This window comes from Corapipo altera, unplaced genomic scaffold, assembly GCF_003945725.1.
Source record: "Corapipo altera isolate COAL_440 unplaced genomic scaffold, ASM394572v1 23, whole genome shotgun sequence".
NCBI lineage: Eukaryota > Metazoa > Chordata > Aves > Passeriformes > Pipridae > Corapipo > Corapipo altera.
In genome coordinates, this window is record NW_020884878.1 from 6,861,316 (window position 1) to 6,887,035 (window position 25,720).

At 37.4% G+C, this 25,720-nt stretch overlaps 1 protein-coding gene across 4 annotated transcripts in view; it reads left to right on the top strand.

The window, feature by feature from the left end:
- Window positions 1-502: 502 nt before the first annotated feature.
- Window positions 503-25,720, top strand: part of BEGAIN (brain enriched guanylate kinase associated) — a 161,388-nt gene continuing 136,170 nt past the window's right edge. For 3 of the 4 annotated variants that reach the window (XM_027637791.1, XM_027637794.1, XM_027637796.1), the window contains exons 1-2: window positions 503-607; window positions 3,546-3,675. In XM_027637791.1, the coding sequence (XP_027493592.1) occupies window positions 3,625-3,675 (51 nt within the window). In that variant the 5' untranslated portion in view covers window positions 503-607; window positions 3,546-3,624. The remainder of the gene's footprint in view (window positions 608-3,545; window positions 3,676-25,720) is intronic. The other variant, XM_027637795.1, reaches the window with a different exon arrangement.

A 25,720-nucleotide genomic window follows, 5' to 3' on the forward strand; every position in this document is an offset into this window, starting at 1 on the left:
CAAAACAAAATATGTAAATTTTCACATTTGTGTGATCGCTTGGGTGTGGTTCCTACACTCTTTTCTCAGAGCAGGAGCTCTAGACATAACATACAAACACCAGAGCATAGGATAGTAGCAGGTACTGTAGATTGAGTGTAATCAAACCTTGACCCCTCTTAAGAGAATTCAGTGGGTGTTGAAAGATTTTGGCTTTACCCAGTTTTCTGCTTATATTCACAAACAATACTGACTCAATCACTTTCAGTCTCAAGTGAACATGACTAACTAGTAATTTCCTGCATTTGTGACATGCCATGATCTTTCTTGATGCTGTTAAAGTTTGTGACTACACGGAAAAGCAGTGGCAAGTTGATAGGGAATGACCCTTGATAAGTTATTCTGAAATTGCTTGACTTTGCTCTGCAAGTTTAGTCTCTCATAGCAACATGGACAGCATATCATTTTGTGCTGGCTTCATTAAAAGAAAACGATTCCATCTCTCAGTTAAAAAAAAAGAAAAGCTGTAACTGTTGAAGCAGCATGCACCTAATAAGCTACTTCTAAATCTGGCTCCATCATTTCAGTCTGTGGACTAGCAGAACAGAGCTTGCAGAATCCTCCTCAAGTAAGTATTGCTTTCTCTTAACAGTATGTTTGCTTTTTTCATTTAAAATGCATACCAGGTAGTAAAGAAGTCTTCAGCATTGAATTAGTGGTGCTGCAATATGACAACTCTATGCCTGCTTTAAACATGAATTAAAATGCTCTGTTGTTTCATTTGGCAGACATTACTGTCTTTAAAAGGAGTTAATACATTAAGGTACAAGACAGCAAATTATATGGATGAAGCTTCCAAAAGCTGCAGTGCTGAAAAGCTAATGAAATGATTTATAATTGACTGTCATTATAGGTTTTTATTAAATGAGTTATGTATCTTTCATTTGCATAATGCACATCATGGAACATGTCTATTTGATCTCATCAGAACTGGAATATGTATTCTGAATATGCTACTGGTCATTAAGTATGAAATTAGCAAAATAATTTATATCTTCAAGAAAGGAAAAATTCAGATAGTGGCAATAATATTAATAAAGCTAATATGTACACTCTAAGTCTACCTCACGTTTGTATTAAATGATGAAGTAAAATATATATAGTGGATGACTTTGCCTAATTATAAAAAGTATTAGTCAAACATTGCTAAACATGACATAGATGAAATAATTTTTTGTTAGAAAAATAACATGAATACACGACATTTTCCAAAACAAACACCACATACTGTAGCACGCTTCTGCAAGAGTATTTAAACAGCTCTGATGGACATGTCTCTTTAATATAATAAAATGAGGTGGGACTATGGGTGTGGAAGGAAAATAAATAACAATATTTTTCTTCATGCTGAAATTGCAGTTGTAATAGAATGGAGTTAGGCAACGCACAGGGCTACCTTTACATTTGTTATGCAAACACACACATAACCAAACGCAAATGAACATTTTTTTTTCTCATTTAGTCGGAGCTGCTTAGCATCTATTCCCGTGACATGCAACTCATTGCAAACATGCAGGTTTGCAGGACTCAGCAGAACTGTATTGTAGCTGCATCTGAGACATTACAGCTCCAGTACTAATACCCTGGAAACATCTAGCACAAACATATCCTATACCTCCAAAAACATTATTTATCATATTTTTATGTGGGGAAAAATATTTGGAAAAAAAAAATCAAACTGTTTAGTTAACTTCCACAGAAAACTACATAAATACTTCCCTCCTGCTCAAGTTATCCACCCCACAGAAACCCATGACAACAGCAGTCAAAAAATTACCATGTATTCCTTTCAGTTATTTTCAAATTACCCATAACAATAAATTTTAAAACATACTGCCAACCCAACTAATTTATATGCAGGCAAGCTTTTTTTAAGCAAACTTTTCCAGGACATATGGAAGCATGGAACTGGAACAACCATTTCCTTATTTACTGTGTAATAGAAATAGAAAGTTTTTGGCAGATTATGCATGTGGAAAGATAAAGAATGGAAACAGAGATAACAAAATTACCATGTTACAGTTGTGGTGAACAATAACATATCCTTTTGAAAGCAACATTAAACTTCCCAAGGGCCAGCCCTGAAGAGCCTAATAAATTAGAAGCCAGTAAAGGAGAGATTTAGGCTGACATCCCACAGCACCTCCCAAAATCTCAGGAAAACACAGCATAGTTATAACAAGATCCGTAAATAGTAAAATGTATGGTACTATCCCTACAAGACAAAAGGAGACATCAGTGAGTAGTAATCACACTAACACGCTTAGATAATTTCCACAGCTATTTCTATTTATCAACTAAATGAGACAATCATTGGTAACTATTTCTAAGGCAGACTGCTAGGGTGAGAAAGAGAACTGCATTTGGGAGGCCTTCAAGGGGAAATGGTGACTTCATGATTAAGGAGATAGCATTGCCTAGGTGAAAAACTCACTCGTTCCTTAAACTTCGTGATTTCCTTATCTTGCAAAAGAATTATCCTGATGAAATCCCACAAACCTACTACAGGTCAATCGTTCTTATGAAAGTCAAAGTACCTAGGGATTTGACCTGCTACAAAGAACTGTGAATTTTTGTATTATGCTCTTGAACAACTTAGTCTAAGACATAATTCACTAATTAGAATAAACTCACTGGACAAGGAGGGAAAAAAAAAGACAGAATATCATAGCAACATCTTATTCCTTTGTGGTTTATACATTTAACAAAGACTTACCTCCCAGTCTTACACTTTCTTCTATGTTTAACATTTAATTAGCAGAATTACATATTCCTGCAGATATAAAAAAAGATGACAAGAAAAACAGTGCTGTACTGAAAGATCTCTTCAATACTCCTGGAAGCATCAATGAGAAGGTCTTTGGGTTGCTTTACTTCACCAGTAAGGTTGTATCACATCAGAAAGGGACAGTATACGGCTCCTGAGACAGCAAGGCCTTGCAGACTGTGGCATCCAGCATCAATTTAGGAATGGATTAAAGTAAAATAAATTGGTATATAAAATATCATTAATTTTAAAATATAGTGTAATTAATGGATGGGAAATATTTTCGTTCCCCCGAAGAAAAGGAAGTGTATTTTTATTCCAAGTTTGATTTTTCATAAGAAACTAATTCCATTCTTCCACTCACTTTTCCTCTCTACTGTCTTAAATTTCCTTATACTTTTTCATCCTCTTTTTAATAATAATAATAATAATAATAATAGGGGTGGTAAATAAGAAGAGAAAAGGGAGAGGAAAATAGCATAACAAATTTGTAAAGCCACATAACACATTCTACTTCAAAGAAGGACAGGTTTAAAGACTAGACTCAAAGGATTTGACACTTCCCTAAAAATACAGATTTTCAAGGAGCAGTGGAAGAAACTAAGACTCTTCATCTGTGTATTCTCAGAAGGATCAATTATTTTACTGTCTTTTCACCAAACAACTACAAAGTGAACTGGAGACAGAGAATCAAATGTTAGTGTAATGCAGATGACCTACAGCTCTACCCATCCTACAGCACGGCTACAAAAACGGTACAGCGTGTGAAGAAGAGCTCATGGAGCAGCTGGCTAAAGCAGAAACTGAGCAAGAAAAAGATGATGTTGGCAGAGGATAGGAAGCATTTTGAGGACTCATTCACAGTACAGGTACGCAGCCGCGGTTGGTCACTAAACGCAAATCTGATAAAGAAACTGTTATTCACAAATGCTAGTACCCTCTGTTAGCTAGGAAGCTCTATCTTTCTTGAATGGGGACAAAAATTTCTCAGGCAGGTGACATCACAAGCTTTTAGTGCTAAGAACTTCCAACATGGAGAAAAAGCTATGGTGTTTGTGCTTCGAAGCTTGGTCTAACTCTGCAGCTTCATTTCTCTGGCTTTTCTCAACAAGAGTAAAATTTCTCTTCATGGGAGAATAAAAGGGAACAAGTCCCTTGGTAATTAAGGGTAACCAAATCTCATTATCTAATGCTACAAGTGCCTTTTATATTTCTTTGAAATACTTTAAAAATATGGACAGCAACATGTGTCCAGAGTGCAATTTTCTACTGACAACACAACAGCTAACAGATTACAATTCATACTAATTTGGCTGCTTATACAGTAATGGAAGGTCCTCTGACAATATGGTACCGAATGCAGTAAGGACCTCTGTCAAATGGACTATTGAACTGCTTTAAAAGAAATTTAAAATTGGTATATAAAAACACTTTGTGCTTACCTTTTTATCTTCCTTAATTTTTAATTTTTTTTTAAAACTATAAATATAGCTTACATTTTAATTGGGTGGCTGTCTCTAATTTTACTGCAGCTGTAGCATTTGTCAGAGAACAATAGCTCTGTTTTCAGGGTGCTGAAGGATTCATAGTAAAAAATGTTTTTAATGCTCCACACTTCCTACAGGCCTATCACAGCTCTGTCTAGTATACAGTTGTAAATTAAATTAATCAGACTTATTACTGTTGACTAGAAAGATGACACAGCAGTTTGTTGCATTGTGTTTGGTCACTCTGTAGTTGTAAAACAGATAAATGTTTTCCTCATCATTTTGGAAAAGTAGATTAATGAGAATTTAGAGGAATTTAAATGCAAAGTAGGATGCACTGTCCACTATGCAGATTCCTGTATAGAAGCATGAGTTTCTTAAATGTCTTTGGTCTGTAAGACACCACAGTACCTTTTCATCTCTTTTCATGCTAATAAAATCTGCCGTTTGTTAAGAATCCAGACTGATTTAATAGTGACAGGACAGGTTCAACGTTTGATTAGTCATTACATGATACAGAACTACCAACAACTGAGAAAGGAAGAACTCATTTTAAGCTTTTAACTTGTTCCCATTAGCAGTCACACATTAAAATAAAAGAACTGAACTTTCATTCTACTGGTCCTGAAGACAGCTGGATCCTAAAGGGTTAGAGCAAATGTCTGCTGACATTTTCCTTAGGACTGAAACCTTTCAAGTGGAATCTGGTGAGGCAAAATGAATACAGACAACACTGACTGAATCTCTGCTCCGTTAGAAATTGTTTGTTCTGAAAGGAAACAAAAAGGGTGAATGTAATATTTAGCATCCTAGAAATAGAAATTATTCCTATTAATTTGGAAATGTGACAGAGTTTCTGGAGAATAACTAGAACAACACTGAGAAGAATTTAAGCTAACACTGTCTTGCTGATAACACTGGACTAGACAACCTTGTATGAAAAGCAAATTTGTATTTTGCAACCATTACAGAAAAAATACTGTAAACATCTGCTAAAAGAAACATCTGTATTATTTAAAGGGATATATTGAAGTGCAAAACTGAAAGGTCCCATAAAACACTCAAAATTAACTGTATTAAGTGTGATGAGGAGTGGATAAGATGCGATAAAATTTTCATTAAAGGCAGGAAGGAAGAGTATATCTGAACAAGAATGGGCATTGGGAGAATTGGGATATAGCTATTTTAAGAGTAGAGTTTCAGCTGAGGGACATACACATCTGTAGGGCAAACTGAGTACTTTGAAATGAATCACTATTCTTATGAATTCTAGAATCCAAAATCTTGTATTCTATTCACTGGCTATAAAAGGCTCTGGAATCAGTCTTAACTGCAATTAAAATATACCTCAATATTGTTTAAAAATCAGATTTACTTTTTTTTCATTAATAACTTAAAGCTTTCTTATGAATCTCAAAATATGGAAAACCTTGTTTGATTTTTCTAATGCAGATATCTGCTGAAGATATTGTTAATGTATCAAAAGGCATAATTTTAGATATACAGAAACTTTGCACGTGTCTTTAGTACTAAAAATGTTGAAAAATGTTGTCTGCTTTGTCCCAGAAATGATCATCTCTTCCAGATCTCCTCACAAAGAAACTTCCAGTTGTCATAACAACATATTGCCACAAGTACAAGACAACTTGTACTTGCTTTTAATACAATTAGCAAAAGTTAAAATCTCCTGAAGACTAAAAACCAGGGATTTTATTTCAAAGGAATTAATATATAGATTTTTTTTTTTTAAATTCCCACAAAATTCAACTTACAATTTAAAATCTTCAGACTGTAGAAAAATTCCATTGCATCAAGTCATATTTGCAGGTAACTCCATTATGCTCCATTTTTATACAAAATACACAGGTTTCTAATAACGTCTTTGCAAAATGACACTCAGAGTATAAGTAAGCCTAAATTAATCTTTAGGAAAATCTTGATGTGTTTTCCTATGTAACAAGTTTACTAGACAAATCCTGGAATGCTTCAGTCTTGTCAAATGAAATACTGAACCATTATGAAAGTCCCATTTAAGCTGTGATTTTATCAGTCATTCTGTTATAAATGTTCCAAATTCAACAGTCAGTTTATCAGGAACAGATCAGTATTGTTCTGCTTATATTCTTATTTTAACACTAAAATAGAGTATCTTAGCCATTACTCCACACAAAATTGCAAACAGTATCCACTTGAGTCCCTAGAAATAGTTCACTTAGGAGCAAGTCTTGACAGTATCTAGAGATGTCACCTTGATCAGGGTTGCATTATGCAGGATTGTGTATTAATGCATAGAAAAAGTCGGTCCTTTCCTAATTTCTTCAGTTAATGGTAGCTACAGAGAAAAGTTCAGGTGTTGATCAAAGGTCAATGAACCAGGTAATGGCAGAGCTGCTCACTTATTTACAGTAAAGTCTGTCACTTGGATCAGACAGTCTTCAGTTGATTTGCACAGACATACTGTATTATTCCAACAATTGTGCCCACAATTTCCAAAGTAGGGCAAAATTAATGTATAAGTTTTTCTCTTAAGCTTATTTTAATGTTAATATGACTGGTTTAGAAGAAGTTAGAAATCTGGCAAGCATCCACCTAGCAGAGGCATACTGTAGCAATAAATAACAGAAGAATTTGAGCTCTCTGAAGGTATTTATTCCAAGAGTACCGCCCAGACAACTGCAGCAAAATATTGCCATTCACAGACATACTTGCTTGCACTGGCACAAGAAATACCCTATATCAGCAATGTCTTCAAAGATATTTAAATATGTAAGGTAAAGTAATTTGAAGCCTTCAAAAACTAAGTCACTTAACATACGGAAAATAAATCATGAACATCAAATCATTACAAAAAAGTTTAAAATATCAAACATTCTAATTTTTAAACATATTTTGTTTTAATATTCAGCTTCTCTCTTTATACCTGTAACTGGTGGAAATAATTTCTGTGATTCAGGTAGTCTCTAGAGAATATTTTGGTGAATTTATTTAAGAGAGAACACTGAATAGTTACTATTACAATAAACTTTGATAACATCTATTCCAACCAAGATGGAATTGGGAAAAGATTTATATCACTTAAGTAAGAAGAATTATTTTTCATTTTGCAGCTGTTGATAAGTTTTTTCTTAATAATTTAACACATCTGTGTCATATGTCTAGAGCCATTAGGGAGAAACCATCTGAAGAAAGAAAAGCTGCAGTGTAAGCAGTATATGACACCCAGAAGTACTATGTACCTTACCTGTGTTACCTATAACCTACAACCTGGCATTTTTCCTATTTATATACAAATGAAATATTTCAGAGCAAATGGGCTCATTCCTGATAATAGAAGAGAATTTTATGATCCATTTTTGTTGACTGTACCACAGTCTTCTGATTCATACCTTAAAATTTGCACAGATGCAATGGATAGCTGAATTTATGTTGGCAGTTTACATAGCTTTGTTCTTGTACAAATGAGCCCAATCTCTCATGAATAAAAAAGCCATTCTCCAAATACGTACAAGTCATTACAGGTTCTGGCTCAACAATGAGGATTATTCTGTTTCTGAAACAGGTATTATTAATAAAGTCCATTAAAACTGCAGAACTCACACTTTGCCAAGCTCTAATGGATCTGGAAGGCAGAAGACCTAAGATACATTAGCATAGACCCAATGTATTTGTGAATCCTGTTTGCTTCAATGAGTAACCTTAAGTTTGTAAAAGTCTGTACATGGTGAAAAATCCCTACATTCTGGCTTTGCAAGAGTAGGGTAGTGCTCTATTGTTCCCTGATTGCATTGAAAATGTCATGAAAATCTTTATGTTGACAATTGAAGGCATTTTCCAGCCCTTTAAGCTGTCAACATTCACATTCAAGTGAGAGAGGAATAAATTCATCTAAAATGAGACAGTGTGAACAGGATTTACGCTTTTTAATCCACATTATCTTTGTGATCAGGATAATGTTTATAGCGTACAATGGAATGGCACAGTCCCATAGAAAATATGGAAGCATTTCAGGAAGTAATTCCAGTAAAAGGAATTGATTTCTGATGTGTTAAAAGGATCTTCATGTCCCCCTGTTATTTGCAAAATTAATGTACTTACTATGTTAATTTGAGAGATTTGCAACACTCCAGCAGCTTTTATGAACTATGATTTAAATGAGTGTTGGAATTACCAATGTGGAGACAATAAATTCTATTATGCAGTGGGTAAAGTGCCCTGTAATGAGGGACCTAAATGTCTGCTTCAAAAGTTCATGGGACTATATTTCAGCTCAAGCTGCTGTTGACCTGTGATCTATAGATGATACTTTTAAATGTGCTCTTTACTGACATTTTGCCCTCTTCTTTGCCACCTTTTTCTAATCCTCAATCCCTTCCAGGGGTCCTCCTCATGTCCCCTTGTCTCAGTGTTTAAGGGAGGTCACTCAATTTTCTGCTTGTAATTCTCTTTTTTTTTTCTCTACTTGCTGCCTGTCATCGGTTAGAAAGCCATGGTGGTGGCAATGGCAGTGATGTAAGCAGTGTCTGAATCCCACCAGACAAAAAGGGTTACATCACCTACCTTCACGCTCATGCTAAAGTAAGGAGATACAAAAACAGCCAAAAAACCCCTTTTGAATTCCCTTCAGTACTTTCTGTGGTCAGTTCCAGTGGCAGCATATCTTTGGGACGCTACAAATATGCACACTGATTATAAAGTCAGATTATAGACTTTAACCTCACTTAAACTGCATATAGAAACCAAAAATAGAAATTCTGCACTTCACAGGTCAGACTTGCCTGCTTATGAATATAGTCAATAATGAGAAGAACTTCATATACAACGTACTGAAAGAACCTGTCATTACTACTCCAAACTCATTTACAATGCTGAAATATCGCAGCTTGCTTTGGACTCTAACCTTTAAAAATTACTTTAGAATTAAAATTATGGCAAGAACAAGCAGGTGGAAAGTGAGAATCATGTTTTCTTTGCTTTTCTGGGTCTAGCAGATTTGTCACTAACTTTTCGAATAGAATAGCAAACACCAGTAGTATTAGGACAATATAGCATGACCTTCTCTACTATTGGATTTTAAAAAGCCCTGAAACAGAACCACCCCAGACTTTACTTAGTGAGAATTGATCCACATCATGGTAGTTTGGTTTCCAGTTCAACAGACAGGAATATATCATATGTTGCTTTGGATCGATGAAAGCCCATGCTCATCCACTAAGCACTCAATACCCTGGAAAATTTGCATGTCCTATAGATTCTGTTCATTAGTATGTCTAATTAAAATTATGAGAATGTGCTATTGATCTAATTATGAAACATATATATAATTTGGGATGCATATGGGACAAAATGTGGTAGCTGCACTGTTAGCCTTCCAAAGACATGCCTGTTGTCTTACAAGATGAAGGATTTATGGAAATCCCTTTCCCTGACACCAGCTGACATACAGACACAAAAATAAATGGGGTCATTGTCAAAGGGCTCCATTCCACCAGTTAAGCCAGAGGGTGCTGTGCCTGGAAGACCAGCCAAGCAAGAGGGCTGGCAGGGTGAATGAAGAAAGGGCATGCAGGGCATCCACCGCTGCATGTGTACCAGAAGTAGGAGCTGATGCAGAGAGGAAACTCTCTGGAGATTTGACGATGAACAGTTACTCAAAACGCTGCAGCTCCAGTGAGGACAGCTTTGAGTTACAGGGTAGTGCAAGGTCAGAAGCTAAAAGCTTTGTTAAAAGCAAAAATAAGGATGAAGGCTATCGACCCCATCGATCAAAGCACTGTCAGAAAGGGGGTGAAAAAACTCACGGACTGGAACACTCTTCTCTGTATCCAGCAGAAGTTGGAAACACAAACCAAAAGCTCCAGAGGCAGAAGAAGACTCACAAGAAAAGCAGTTCCTCTGCATCTGACTTGAGCTTAGTGAGCCAAGGATCATCAAGTTCATTGTCTGTTGTGGAAGAAAAAATAGAAGCTAAACTCAAATTCTCTCAATTTATTAATGAAGTTACTTTCAGAGTGCTTGATCCCATGAGCCTAAGGGCATACCGAGCTGCTAAACAGAAAAATACCTTTCCATCTGGTGTGAGAAGTCTAGATGATTTTCATATTAAGAGAAAGTCTCCTGAAACCTGGAAAGAGAACGTTCTAGATGGGAAAACCCATGAAGAAGTAGACTTAGAGACTCTGAGAAGTGACGACATCGTGGCTGGAGCACGAACACACAGATTAGAGAAATCATTGTCCCTGGATACAACTCCTTCTCTCAGATCATTTGATAATGGTGTCTCATGCAGAACAAGATCTGGCTTGCCTGTTGAAATTATGATTTCTAAAAGCAAAGATATGCCAGCCACAAAATCTGCATCTCTTCCTAGAAGTACAAGCATGGTGAGCTCTCTCTCAAATAACTTCTTTGGGTGGTACGTGACAAGTACTTTTACATTGGTGTGACTATTTGAAAAGTGTTTCTATCTTCCTTGGTGGGCTTTTACCATGTACACAAAGTTTTCTCCAGGGTGGGAACAAACATGGAGTGTTTACTTTTCGTAGCTCAAGAAACCAGCTCTAGAAGTATAGGAGGAATGAAAGACAGGATACAATTCCCTGGTCCTTTTAGTTTAGTGTCTTAGAAGATGACTTTACAAAATCAAACAAGAAAAGTATTTCTGCACTGCAATGAAACATATATATAACCAGGTCAGCTTGATATGAACCGTCAAGGCGCGGTTGAAAAAGATGAAGAGAGCGCTGTGAGAGACTGCTCAGGTATTTAAGCTCACTAGTTTAGAACTTGCTCTGGTATCTTTACACTAAAGAAGAATGCTCTGTTAGTGTGTTTAAGTATTAGTGAGATCTCTGACATCCTGAGAATGTTGCTAATGTTTGTGTATCGAATTAATAAGTATCAATGGATAACTTTTTTACTGATGTGCTGGGGAAAAAAAAAAAAACAAACCAAAAACCACAAAGAAACAAATGAAAAAAACCCAACCAAACGACTTAAGAACTGAAAAAGAAAGAGAAAAAGGCTGAATTTTTTTTCCATGGTCTGGTAAAAAATATTTATGGTTTTAATTTTTTCTTATGAGATTCTTTGTTTGGTTGAGGAAAAGGCATTTATGCCTGTGAAGCAGGGCAAAGGGAAATTGTTCTTTGGGAGCATGGCATGGTCTGAAACCCTAAACTGGCAAACCTTGAACTGATACATTATGTTAGTATATCTCCAGAGCAGTAGTTGCAATTGTGCTAAAACAACAAAGGTCCAGGGACTATTGCTTAAGACTATACACATACACACAGATATTGCTACAATGGAAGCTGTAACAACAGCATTATTTAAAAAGTCTATTCAAATTTAAAAATAAAGAAGGAAAAAGTTGTCTCATTTCACAGAGGACTGTAGCAAATAGGAGAACATCCCAGTGTTGATTTCATTCAAACTTCTGCAAGCCAAGTATAGGATTTTATAAGATGTCCTTGGATGTTTTAATTGTCACCTATCAAAGATGTCTGGAGGGAGAAGAAGTGAAAGGTAATTGAACGCAGAGAGAATTTGCACACTGTGTCATGTCACAGCTCCACAATGAGAGCTGTCCTGCAGCAGGGTCAGGAGGCTCCACTCTGAGCCCATGGCAGGATATGCTTTTTTCACATTTCAATTAGGCATCTGTCAGAGCATCTTTTCCAGTGGACTTGCTTATATGTACGGGATGAAACTTCCAACCGATTGAGTACTAACTGACTAAACACTGCAGAGTGCTCTGTAATTCCACTCTTTTAATGGAGGCATCAGTCTACTCCAGTTCAAGCTTCAGCCTGTTCTAAAACTAGTCATTTAAATTAAACACAGGAGTTACCAAAAATTTTACCTCAGACTGCAGAGCTCAACATGAGAAAAGAAAGGAGTGGCAGGGCAAAATACAAGAGCAAAACACAGGTTCATGTTTCCTACATGCAAAGACTTTGACTTCAATGCAATTTATTTAGTGCCTGTCCTCACCTGAAGCATGCTAGCAAGAAGCAAAAGGATAACTGTACATTCTTGGATGTAACTATTGTAAAGATATTTAAAAAGTATTTGGTTATATAATATTCATTTGAACCCCCATATAGAATGTTGCCTAAAACTGTTTCATGTCTTTGTTGCAAAGTTATTATTAATGTACAGGAGATAATCTTCAAGAGAAACAAATAGATCTGGTTACGTTGACTTAACTATCGAAACCAGATAGCAGAGGTATAACAACACATATCCTGAAGAACATGAAAGAACATACTTGAAAGTTTGAGGTTAAGAAAGCTGCCTAATAAAAGAAATGTGACACAGAAGAGGAATGCTGTGACGTTGCCTCCTGTCTGTTTTGTTTTTTGAAGACCTTTGAGGTGTCCACAACTGCCTCTGTACTGCAGTTAATCTGTGTATACTGGGTCCAGACCCACTAAAGTGATTTTCAAGTTTTAGATTTCTGAGAACTGGTCAAAATGTTCAGGGACATTTCTGCAGCAAGTGTTTATTGTTTTGCAAACAGCTGTTATTGAAATGAAATCCCACAAAGAAACCACATAGAGTTATGCAGAGGAATTTCTGGAGAGCTATTAGGATTAAAAAAGATACTCATCTAATGACTGAAGTTAAAGGGAATTGTGATAGGTAGAAAGCAATTCCAAAATAGGACGTATATGACCTTACTGTGGTCTAAATACTTTAGTAACCTGACCAGCAGGATGAAATTATTTTTCATTTCTATATATTGATCTAAATTTGGAGTCACTGGACAAACAAACAGGAAAGTAGAATGATTTAAATAGGTGAAAGCAAGCCTCCAAATTCAGACCAAGGTAGTGGAGGGTGTACAACTTGAACTACATCATAGCCAGCCTGAAATAACACGACTAGTTCAGTAGTCTGAAAAGTACATGAAATGTCTGAAAAGGGTTATACACAATGGAAAGTTTCTCAGAACTGGGAAGATATGCTTGTCAGAGTCTATCAAAGAACAGATCAATACAGGAAGAAATGTGGATGGGTCCAAAAAATACACATTTTTCTCAGACCCGGGGTATGTTTCACAGAAAGCCAAACATGAAAGAAGATTGCTCCATGCATGTAAATACATATTTTATCTTAAGTTCTTGTGTTCCAAGTAACCAATGTCTCCAGGAGAGTTTTGGATACCACTACTACTGATCCAGGAAGAAAATATTTGTAAAAATTTAATTCCTAAATAAATAACAAGAGTCTGACTTCAGATCTGAGTAAGTCTGCAGTACCTTGAGGTTTGAATCAATCCCAATATTACTTTTCAGTTGATTTTAGTCATACATGAATGAGGATCAACTTTCCAACTAGATCTCATCTTTACTTACTTACTTTTACCTGCTTAAGGAACCATATGACACAGCATTAGACATTGACTTTTCTTGATCACAGGAAATCAATTTCTTTCTTAGAAGAGCTGTATCTTTCCATCTTACAAAGAAGCTATTAGTAGTACACATTCTGTGTGCAAGAGGTCTTAGAAAAAATTATGGACCTTATCATTGCAACTATATGCATACATATTGTAAGGAATTGTGCACTTGTCACCTAAGGCCATGACATTATCAGACAAAATAAATATCGTCAGGCCTGATCAATACAAATTACTTACTAAGCTCCAATATCCCCTGTGAGTTGCTAGAAATACAATGTTCCAATTCGGTGAAGAATCTGTCTTAAAAGACAAGCTTGGGTTGGTATAATGTCACTTCTGCATTTTGGAAGTTAAGACTTCAGATACTATAAACTAAGCCTGAATTAGGCAGGTGGTGAGAGGACAGAAACTTGGCCTTACTCCATAGGAAGTAGCCATGCTTATGGAGCCATAGAATCATAGAATGTTAAGGATTGGAAAGGACTGGAAAGATCATCTGGTCCCAATCCCTTCTGCCATGGGCAGGGACATCTTCCACAAGGCCAGGTTGCTCAAGGTCTTACCCAGCTCAGCCTCGAATACTGCCAGGGTTGGGGCATCCACAGCCTCCCTGGGCAACCTGTTCCAATACCTCATCATGCTCACAGTGAAGAATTTCTTTCTAATAGCTAGCCTAAATTTCCTCTCTTTCAGTTTGTACCCATTATTCCTTGCCCTATAACTACATTTCTGACAAATAGTCTCTCTCCAGCTTCTCTGTAGGCCCCCTTCAGATACTGGAAGGTTGCTATGAAGTCTCCGCACAACTTTCTCTTCTCAATGCTGAACAGCTCCAGCTTTCTCAGCCTGTCTTAATAGATGAGGTGCTCCGGTCCTCTTATCATCTTTGTGGCCCCCTCTGGGTTTGCTCCAACACTTCCATGTTCTTCTTATATTGGGGATACCAGAACTGTAAGTAGTATTCCTGGTGGGGTCTAACAAGGCCAAAGTTGAGACAGAGAATCATCTCCCTTGACTTGCTGGCCACTCTCCTTTTGATGGAGCCCAGGATTTCATTGGTTTTCTGGGCTCCAAGCACACACTGATGGCTCATCTTGAGTTTTTCTTCAACCATCACCCCAAGCCTTTCTCTGCTCTCTATCACTTTTCCACCTAATCTGTAGGTGTGTCTGGGATTGCTGTGCCCAGGTGCATGGCCTTGTACCTTGCTTTATTGAATGTCATGTCTAAGAATAATTTAGCCAAACCTGCAAAGCTGCAACAGTGAAGTTAGAGCCAAGAGCAATTGCTTATTACTTGGACAGCATCATCGCATGAATACAAACTCTTTCTGAACCCAGAGTGATGTGTCTGTGTGACAACACATTAGGTGGGCTTCTCAGCTTGGTTTGCCACCACCTCCAGAGTTTCTTCTGTATTTAGCTGCTGAAATTGCCAAGCCAGCCATATCCCTGTTTGTCTCACATCTCCACCTGCCTCAATATCTCCAAAGAATTGCACTAGTCTCATCACGTAGCTTAGGTTGATGCTTCAGCCCCCTGTCAGGATAAGGTACTTGGAGAGTCACTGTGCAGTCAAGCTCCCTCCTGTGTGATATAGTCTCAAGGGCCAAAACTTTGTAAGCAATCCAATTCCCTCCTGTAGCCTTTAGCAAAACTATCAGAAAGCAAAATATTCATTCTCGCTCTGATTTTAATCAATGCTCTTAGAGAATTTAGTTTCTATAGCCCTTGAAACAGGAGACAAATGCCTCTACAAAGGCTTGAATCCTTATAATTCATAGATGAGTGAAGCATAAGCTAGAATAAAACCCTTTTCATTCCTCTCACAAGAAATTATCATTACAATAACTATTGTAAAGAAGAAATATGACCAGAGTAGACATTTATATAGGATCTCGAGAAGATTCAAAGATTGTGTATATCTAGTACAGGTAGGCTGTTTGATTCCAGGTAGGCTGTTTAATTCTTTGGAAAATCTATAGGTAGCCTACTGAAGTACAGTGTCACAGACATCAACACAAACAAGGAAAGTTATACTAATTTCTGCTTTCTCCTACTTCTTATCTATGAGGATTCCTGCTGCTCACTACAAGCTCTCTTGCAAGACAAATGCCTTAGCACGGGGATGGCTCTCTGAAGGTGCAGAAGCATCTTGAGAAATTACAGCTTCACACACCTGAACTTCAAAGGTATGAAGGGGTTCGATCCCCGTATGAGCCATTCACTTAAGAGTTGAACTCAATGATCCTTGTGGGTCCCTTCCAACGCAGAATATTCTGTGAAATCTGTAAGAGTACAGTAGGACTGTCATGCAAAGGCTGTGGTAGAATGCCACAGTAGAAAGTGCAACCAGTCTTCTATTTCTAAATGGAAGTTTCTAGGGCAGTTTCTAGGTTCTCAGTTTCTAGGGCACCTGGATACTAACAGAATCTCACTGAAAGAGCAGACAAGATTTTTGTTGCTCTAGGTCAAAGCTTTTTTATACAAGAAGGTTTTCAATCCTCTCTCTGCCCTTCCAGCCTGCCACCATGATGTAAAAATAGGTATTTGCTTTGTTCTTGGATGAATACCAAATCTTTAATTTCTATTTACAGTACAGTGATGTTTACAAGTAAGATTTGGGTTCAAATACATTATAATGGAAAGTATATATTATTTCACTGACTCATACATGCAATATGCTAAAAGAGAAATAGTAAGAGGTGGCACCAAAAGTGAAGGATAATGAAGTGCCCAGGTTAGTGATCAAGTCAGCAGCAAATACAGGTCTGAAAAGCCTTCCAGTGTCCTATTTTCTGGTCTGTTCCTGCTCTTTCCGACAGGCAGGGCAATGTAGAATTACCCTTAATAGCCTAAATAATGAAGATCTGATCCACAGCTGTGGCACCTCGAGGTGACCAGAAGAACGTAAAAGAAAGAACTACATCAGATGCTTCAGTTCTTTACCACTTGACATCCACATGACAGATCATATCATTAGGGCCTTATGTGAGTCTCATATGGCAATGGAAAATGCGACACGGCCACCTTTTCTAGCACCCTGGCCTCTTTCTTGCCATGGTATTCCACATGACACTGCTTAGAAGTTTGTTCCCCTCTGCTTTGCAAATTGGACGTGACCATTAAAATAGATGAATAGATGATTTACCTCTTTTCCGATAAACTTGATTAACTGGAGATAATGTTTACAGCAATTTTAAGACTTACTAGCTTTAAACTCATTATCATGTGAAGTGAGTGTAGCCACTGAACTGCAAGCAATATAAACTGTAACAAATTCACTCTGTTATTTTTCTTTCATCTGTAGATTCCTGAAAACAGTCTCTGTGTTAATACTGTATAAGAATCCCAGGTCATAACAACTAAGTTGGGTGTGGAAAGCATTTCCTTGGTACTTCGAAGGATTTCTATTGAATCATTATTACCTCTCTCCTTCTGATACCAACACTGACTGTTTCTCTATACACTACTATTATGAAATTATCACTCGGGGTGTAGTAGTAATGAGTAGTATTGCAAATGTATGCCAGTGTGTACACTTGGAGCGTACAGGATTGGTAAATTAGCTTTATAACACCTCATAGGTGTTAGGCAATCAAATACTCTAAGCAATAAAATCTGACGGCCAAATGAAATGATAGTACTTTCTGAGGTCATTCCATCTGAAAACAAAGACAAATCTCATTTTCCTCCAATCAAGCTATCCCAAAAATCTTCCCCATCTCTGAGAGGACTTAGCCATGTTGGGTTTGAAGCACGTACCAGTAGCAGCCAAGCTGGGACAAGATGTAGCTCAGCAAAGACTAACAGTCCAAGTATTTACCCAGTTTCACCAGTTACATATAATGCTGAATCCTCTCCTTTTTTTTTTGTGACATTTATGGTACAGTCACAAGATATGGGAAGCCATGCAGACCATGTGCAATTTCATCTATAGTTAACACCTCTTGTCCCAATACTGTGGCATTGACTCCTTTTTCCACTGTTAAGAGTGCAGCAGCCATGTGCTGTAGGAGAGATCAGCAGAATGTTTTTATAGCAGCAGATGTGACATCGTTTTACAAGCAACAGTACGAGCAGATGGTGTTTAGAGAGTGCTCCTTGCCTGCTCTAAAACACCTCCATTGGGTCACTAATGGATCCTTCATCTAGTCGAACACTGCATAAAGCTACAGTGTTCCCAAGATGATGCATATGGTCATTTACAGCTTCCCAGCTCATCAAATACAAATTAGATCAAAATCTTCTTCACACAGCATAGACATCTATAAGACAGTACTCAAAAGAGTAAGCTGTTTGTTTGAGACAGGTTAAAATAGACAGTCTGAGCTTCTTCCCAATAAAAATAATGTGTTTTCAATGAAATTAAGTATTTCACCACAAAGACCACATTTTTAAAGTTAGGGTTTGCAATTGAGTTGTCTGCCCTTTCTGCCCTTCACCCCTCCTTTTTTTAGAGAAGGGGAGCAGCAAGTGAGTCAGGAGGGAGATGTTTGGATAAAGGATAAAACATTTTTAAAATGGTGAATTTCTGCACAGGACTCAGAGTTCCAATCAGAACACAAAACCATTCTTCAGCCAAATTTACTATTCACCTTCACAGGGGCAGCTACTCAGCCAGAGAAAAATCTTGAGCACATGCAGTTCACATTGATTTCAGTATCTCTTGGCACTTGCCATAGGAAAGCAAAATTGGCAATCAGAAATGTTTAGTGTTCCTTTCCCAGTGATTTCTGTTAACATGACTTTTCCCCTTCCTTTGAGTTTGAAAATCACTTCTCAATTGCACTCTTTATCTTTGGGTGCCTTTAGAAAGAAATGGTACTTTCAGAGTAATGGAAGCTACAACAGGCATAGAACAATTACCATCAGCAGAAATGCCTGAACTGCAGAGCCAGGCAAGGGAAGGCAAAAGAGCAAGAGGTAGAAAAGACTAATAGATCTCTCTTCAACAGTCCAGGTTTGGTCTAAAAGTGTTATTTATGACAAAGATTTTAAAGGTGCTTCAACTGATTTTTCATTTCTTCCCTCAGCCAGCAGCTTGTATGTGTCATATTTACAAAATGTGAGGGTTTTGCCCTGCCATAGCATGGCTGCAGTGACTCTCTCTCACAGGCATATGCAATACTTAACTACTTTGCCTGTTCAACACAATGAGAATTTCTGAATTCTTCCAAGAGAAGACTCAAGTGCAAGGCACTGCCCAGAGCCAGAGGTTGCTCTGATTTATTTTTCAGTTTTGAGTGACTGATATTTTTTCCCCACTTGTTCTAAAGTTTTCAGCTCTATTAAAATTCTGCTCAGTGATCTACTGCGTGCAATTAATAGAAACATAGATGCAACTTTGCTCCCCCCTCCCACTGTGTTTTAGCATCTAATCTAAGTAAAACAAAAGTTCACTTATTAATATGAATCCAGCACAGCAAGTATTTTGGGGACAGATAAGAGGGAATAAGTATTACATTACTCTGTCAAAGCTGCATTTTTATTACTCGGTTTTCTCTGTAAATTTGGTGATCCATGGGTTTTAGCCTCACATCAGAAACTGTAGCATTAAAACTTTGATATCATCAAATTTAAAGAGCAGAAACTTTTATGAATTATAGGATGGTTTAGAGGGTTTTATACTAAATGTGGGCCTCAGAAAGGAAGCCTACATGCCCTAACAGCATGACTCATCTCAGAATGTCAGGAACTGTTGGGTTTGACCTCAGGTATGATAAGGAGAAACAGGACTCCATTCAGGAAGCTGTTTTATACTTATAATTTTTTTTATTTAGAAAAGAAAAATGGTATTTTCACAGACGAGCTCAGACATTTGTTTCAACGACTTCCTCTCTGCAAAGGGGTTTAAGTTTGACCTTCTCAGATGAAACTCATCAGTGCCAGGAGTTTTAGATGACTGAAAAAGACATCTTGTGGATAAAGAAGCAGCAGCAGATGCCATAAATCTTGGCTTTAAAACTCTCCCATGATATTCTCATAAACAAGCCAGGAAAATAAGGGGGAAATTATTAAATGGTTGAGGCAAAACTGAATGGGAAATCTTATCAAGAGTAATCTTATTGAGTTCACAATATTTAGTCGTGACCAGGGTCTCAGGGGGATCAAAACTATTTACTATTAGCAAGAAGATGTATTTGTTTTGAGACAACATTATTTTCTATACATGGAGAGTAAATAAAACATGCAATTCTGTTCCTTTATCTGAGTTGGAAACTACAGTAGTGCATTTATACCCCTGTGTAATACTCTTGAGAGGATGCTTTTGAAATTTCCCTAATGCTGATTTCCCAAAAATAAGCAGGCATTTATCAAATTTAAAGGAACCTTTCTCATATTGAAAATCAGTCTCTGTTGAAAACTCTTCAAGTCTTTTTATTCTGCGTTTTACTTACTCACTACCTAGAATGGACAGAAGTTGTTTAAAGATGACCCTGTTTTCTCCATACCTCAACTCAGCATTGTATCTACATCTAACTCCCTTTCCTTTTTCACTACCTAAAGGATATTCCAGAACATTTTTGGAACTTAATGTTGAAAAAATCCAAGGGAGCTGGGTACAACAGCCTTGGAGTACCTATTGCTGAACAGCAATCTCCTACACTGTAGTCTGCAAAACCCTCTGTTGTGACACTGTTGGCCAACAGCTCTCAATTTCTGACTGTAAATTCAATACCTACAAAGACAAACTAAAATTATTCAAATGGACATCTGTATCTGTTGAGCTTATGAGCTGTTTGCATTAATATTTGATGCTAGTTGGGCAAGAATTATCAGTGATATGGTAATCTCTTCCTTCTGCTCCCTGCTTGAATGGCAAGAGCATTCTAAACAAAAGAGAAAGAGGAATAAATTCTAGGCCTGTTCATACAGTTACACCTGTTCTCTTAAAAAGGAAGAGACATTTCCCCCAAAGAACAGCTATTCCCTGGATAACCGTAGTAACAAAAACCTGCTGTGTGAACAGGGCTAAAATGAGCAGCTATTGAGGATTTAAAAAATGGTTCACAACCACTTATTTCTCCAGCAGCCAGACCTTTGCTCCACTTGTGATGTTGTGCGGTGCTGCGAGCTCACAGAAAGTACCAGACACGTCCTATTTCTGGATACCCAGAGCTGAATCATAGTCTTGCAACAGGAAAACTGGGAGTGCTGGTAAACCAGCAGGGTTCAATGGAGCAACAACAGTGAGCAGTCAGGGACCAGAGAGCATCAGCAGGCTGTAATGATCTGGGGAGGTGCCCAGGGCAGGGGGCTGGGTCTGACCCCCGAGGCCTTCCACTGCCCTGACAGACCCCGGAGGAGTCCCTGGCCCCACAGTGGGGAATGCAAACGCAGCAGCCATGGAGGCAGTGCTGTGACAGGCACTCACCTCTCACCACTCCAGCTCAGCTGATCCCCAAATAGAAGTTTTCATGAAGAGGAAACAGAACCACCATATTGCAAACCATGCAAAGCTAGAGTTACTCACTCATCATAAGGAATTTACATGGAGTAATAAATTGCTAACAAAAACCTGTAAAATTGTCTTTGTAAGTGCCCATATTCACCATTAAAGTTCAGAAAAGATCCTTCATTTGCCCTCGATAAACCTGTCTTCTTTCAGTATTTTGAGGCTTCCTCTTGCTTCCTTTTTTCAGGTTTTCAGTAAAGCAAAATGGAAGCTAAACCAGTCAGGAGTTACATGAGTGAAGTGTACAGACCATTGCAATCAATGCTGTTAATTAAAAATACAATTAGAACAGAATCAGTAATGAGAATTGGAACACAATAAATAATTAAAACAAAATTAGTTTGGCTCTTTTGTTGAGCCAGTCACTCTCCAGTTACAAGTAATTGGCTTTTTACTTCATTGATAGCTACAAGAGCAGCTCTAAGTTCTTTTTTCAGTGTTAGGGCGTAAGTACATAAACCACCCCTTTCCCGCCTTTCCCTTTCTCTGCCCACCTTCCACAACCAATCTGCCATTCATCTCCCAGCGCTGCAAAACAGGGAGCTGGTCTGAGAAGTTGCAAATAGAGAGCAGGAAAGCAGCATATGGTGGCAGAAAATAACAAAAAGCCTGTTAATTATTCCAACAAAACATGAAACATTTCCCTACAGCAGGAGGGAAGCTGTTGGCAAATTATTATTTATCTGTTTATTTATGCTGGAAATAGGCAAGGGCAGAAAGAAGTAAGACTGTTCCACTCACAAGCTACTGGCAGCTTTTTTGTACCTTGCTTACAATCATTTTGGAGTGTAGAAACTAACATTGCAGGAAGCAACCTGGGAAGGAAAGAGGCTTTGTTCCTCAACCACCAGGCCTTCAGAACAAATGCTGGGCACTAACATAGCTAATGGCTTCATTTCTGAGCTCAGGTCTGCAGGAATCCTTTTTTACAGGCTATTGTGTCTCCGACTGATATTACCACAGCAGTGTTACAGCTCTATAAATTGTGTATTGACAGCTGTGGTCGGTTTCCTGCTTTTCCTATATTCATTCACATCTTAGGTGTTCCTTCCTTCCTTGAAGGAAAGACATCTCTCCCCCATGTTGGGAAATGTGAGTGACAAAGAATGGGGTACTGAGAAGAAAGTTTCAGCTTTCACTTATTGCATAACCTTTCCAGTTCCAGTTGAGAGGGAAGAAACAAATGAACCCTTCTGACTGAGTCACTATTTAATAACACAATAATTAGCTAAACATCATGCCAACCAGGGATTAAGTATCTTTCTCTCTTATTGGACTTCTATCAGCAGAAGAAAAACAACAGGTAACTCTTCTAGTAACTCAGTTATTTTAATACCACAGATCAATAGCTTGATTTTTGCATTTCTGAAAACTATGAAGCCTAATAGCTATAATAAATATTAACATGTGTCCTCTAAGCTGTAATGGAATTTTATGAAGGTGTATGTTCACTGATGTAATTTTTCAGGAAGAACCGGCTTACAAATATCTTTTAAATCATTAACTTCTGTGAAACAGCAATTGTTACCACCACAGCTGCTCCAGTGCTGATTGTTGTTTCTTATACAGACAATTATTTTCCAGATATGTATTGCTGCAAATTGTAGGTAAAGTTAGATATAGAGTTATAGGAAATAATACTGACTTTTCTTATGATTTCCTCCACTGGTTTATTGTGTAACTTTAAGTAAGGGTTGAACTTGTCAGTTCTTCAGTTTCTCCAGCTGCAAAGTAAGATCTAAAAAAAAATCTTAAGTTTTGTTTAGTGTTTCAAGATCCTCTCATAAAATGAATGTGTTGCAAAAACCTACCTTAGAAAGATAAAGGAATTCATCCATAGAATGATGCATTAATTCCTTTATTTATATAGTTTAAGGAATCCTTATGCTAATCCATACTGGAAATTTCTCCTATCCTCCAGCAGTGCTTACCAAATCTCTGCTACTTAGGAGCATTTCTGTCTTTGCTATTGTGAAGTGTTTATGCCTTGCTTTGTTTTTTTTTAAAAGCTTTTAAAGTGTAGCCTGCTACTGAAAACATGGTATCTTTTCCTGAAATAGATAATTAAATAGATAATTAAATTATCATGAATGTTAGAATATAATATAATCTTTATATCTGAGAAAAAATAAGTTTTAGAAGTGAAAGAGGCTCCCCGGGAAAGTGTCAGGAAGTCTCTGTCAGAGCTCAACAGAGCATTTGGACAATGCCCTCAGGCACATGGTGTGATCCTCGGAGTTGTTCTGTGCAGGGCCAGGAGCTGAACTCAGTGACCCTTGTGGGTACCTTCCAATTTAGCATATTCTGTGAACATTGTGTGCAGTCTGGTCAGCAAAGGTATAGCACTGCTTGAGTGCCTCCTGAGGCACCAAAGGGCAACTGAGTCTTGTGCCTCATGTTGTAATACCTCAAGACATGAACATCTGTTGATTTAATTCCTCCATTTCCTAAAATTATTTAAAATGAGCAGTCCTTTTTCAGTGGGCAGTTTTGCGTGTGTCATTCCCAGGTCCTTCTTTAAGCAACTAAATTAGACACACATTCACCAAAAGAATCAGCCATTTTCACAAACATCTGTACACCTTTCTGTTTTTGACAGAGCAGACAGGTTGACACTGAATTGTGTCACTAATACCTTTTATTATTTCACACTTTATATAGCTTATGAACCTCCTAGTCATAACAGAATTTTACAAAAGCATAGATATATCCCTCTAGGATAAAAAGAAGAAAAAACTGGGGGATTATGAGCTTCTTGCTTGCTTCAATTTGTTGAAAGGAAAATTTCTGTATAGCAGTAAATGGTTTTTGGCTCCAGATCAATAAGACTGGTTCTTTCCAAAGTTGCTTATTCCCCATTATCACATTAACCCATTATTTTTCTTCCAGATCACAGCATCATCTCTGTAAGGCTTATAAATGGCATGAATGTTGTGTTTTCTAGGGAGATTTCTTGGGTACCGAGTATAATAGCATTTTCCAACAAAGGTATTGGATGTGCAAAATGTATCTGCAATGCTGTCTTCATTGGCCTATTTAAGGGTATCTAAATCTATGAACACATTAACCCTCATATATGCCATCTAAATTCCTCTCCCTGAAAAAATTATTCTTCTGTACTTACGTAATTCCACTTGGGCTGTATATAACAACAACAAAAGAAAAAAACAACCCAAAATAAACCAAACCAAACAAAAAAAACGAAAACCAAAAACCAAAACCAAAACCAAAACCAAAAAAAAAAAAAACCAACCAACCAAACAACAACAACAAAAAAACAACCACCAGAATCATAGAATCATCAAGGTTGGTAAAGACCTATAGGATCATCCAGTCCAACTGTCAACCCAACACCACCACTGTAACCCCTAAACCACTAAGTCATATCACCCAGCACCAGATTCAGACTCCTCTTAAACACCTCCAGGGATGCTGACTCTACCACTTCCTTGGGCACCCTATTCTTATTAATAAATTAAATTAAGTCTGTCTATAATATCAGCACACTCTCAACCCCAGAAAACTCTGATCTATGTAGAATGACTGCATGTCGTGGCAGATTTAACTGTCTTGTCTAAGGTTTGTCCTGAGTCTTCCAGCAGTCGATGCCTTTTCTGCCAGACACAGCCCAGGACTTGCAGCCTGCAAAGCTGTTGCAGTTCAGACTTAGTTCAGTCACAGACTTTCTATATTTGCACTTTCCTTTTATAGCTCAAAGTTAAAAATATCTTAAGTTTCTATGTCAAGTACAGCACTCAAACCCCTGTAATGCAGTTTTGCAGTTAAATTACCGTCTGGATTAACTGCAAACTATTAACATCAGTAAAATTGCAGAAGAACTTGTTACTGCGAGAAATGTATTTACCTTTTTATTATCTTGCTTTCCATTGTCATACATTATTTTCACAGATTATAGGTACACTTTATTTATTAAAATCTTTTCCAGTTGTCATCTGTATTTCCCAAAATACCTGATCTAGCAGACCTTTGCACAGCTCTGCTTCTCTCTACTCCTTCTGCATTTTTTATTTACCACTGGTGCAATGGGGTGTTGTATGTTCACCTTGGGCCTACAGTACTTCAAATAAATTCTCTTTATTCAGTGATGTATCCCTACCTCTCTCCACTTAACAGAACACTTTAAAAGTTAACTGACAGCCATGCTACTGTTTTATAATAATCCTTTACCTTTCAAAATATTAAAGCGGAAAACAAAAAAGAGAACTAGGGGGAAGAAAAGAAGAAGTAAAAGAACTATAGCTTTTTATGAACTTCTGACATAAAGCCTGAAATTATCTATCACTGAGTTCTATTTATTTGTGGAAGAATATGATTTAAGAATTAAGACAAATGCTGTAAGTAGGAAGTCCAATGATACATGTGCTGTTGTTGTCAATATATAATACATTATGTCCACTACTCATTACAGAGAAGTGAAGTTAAAGGCAAAGCAGTAGGGCTTGAGAACCTAATGTTGCAAGCACTCACTGTGAGGGAGTGTGCTTCCTGATGTGTTAAGCAATGAAACAAAAACAGGCAGAAAAATACTTACATGTGCTTGGA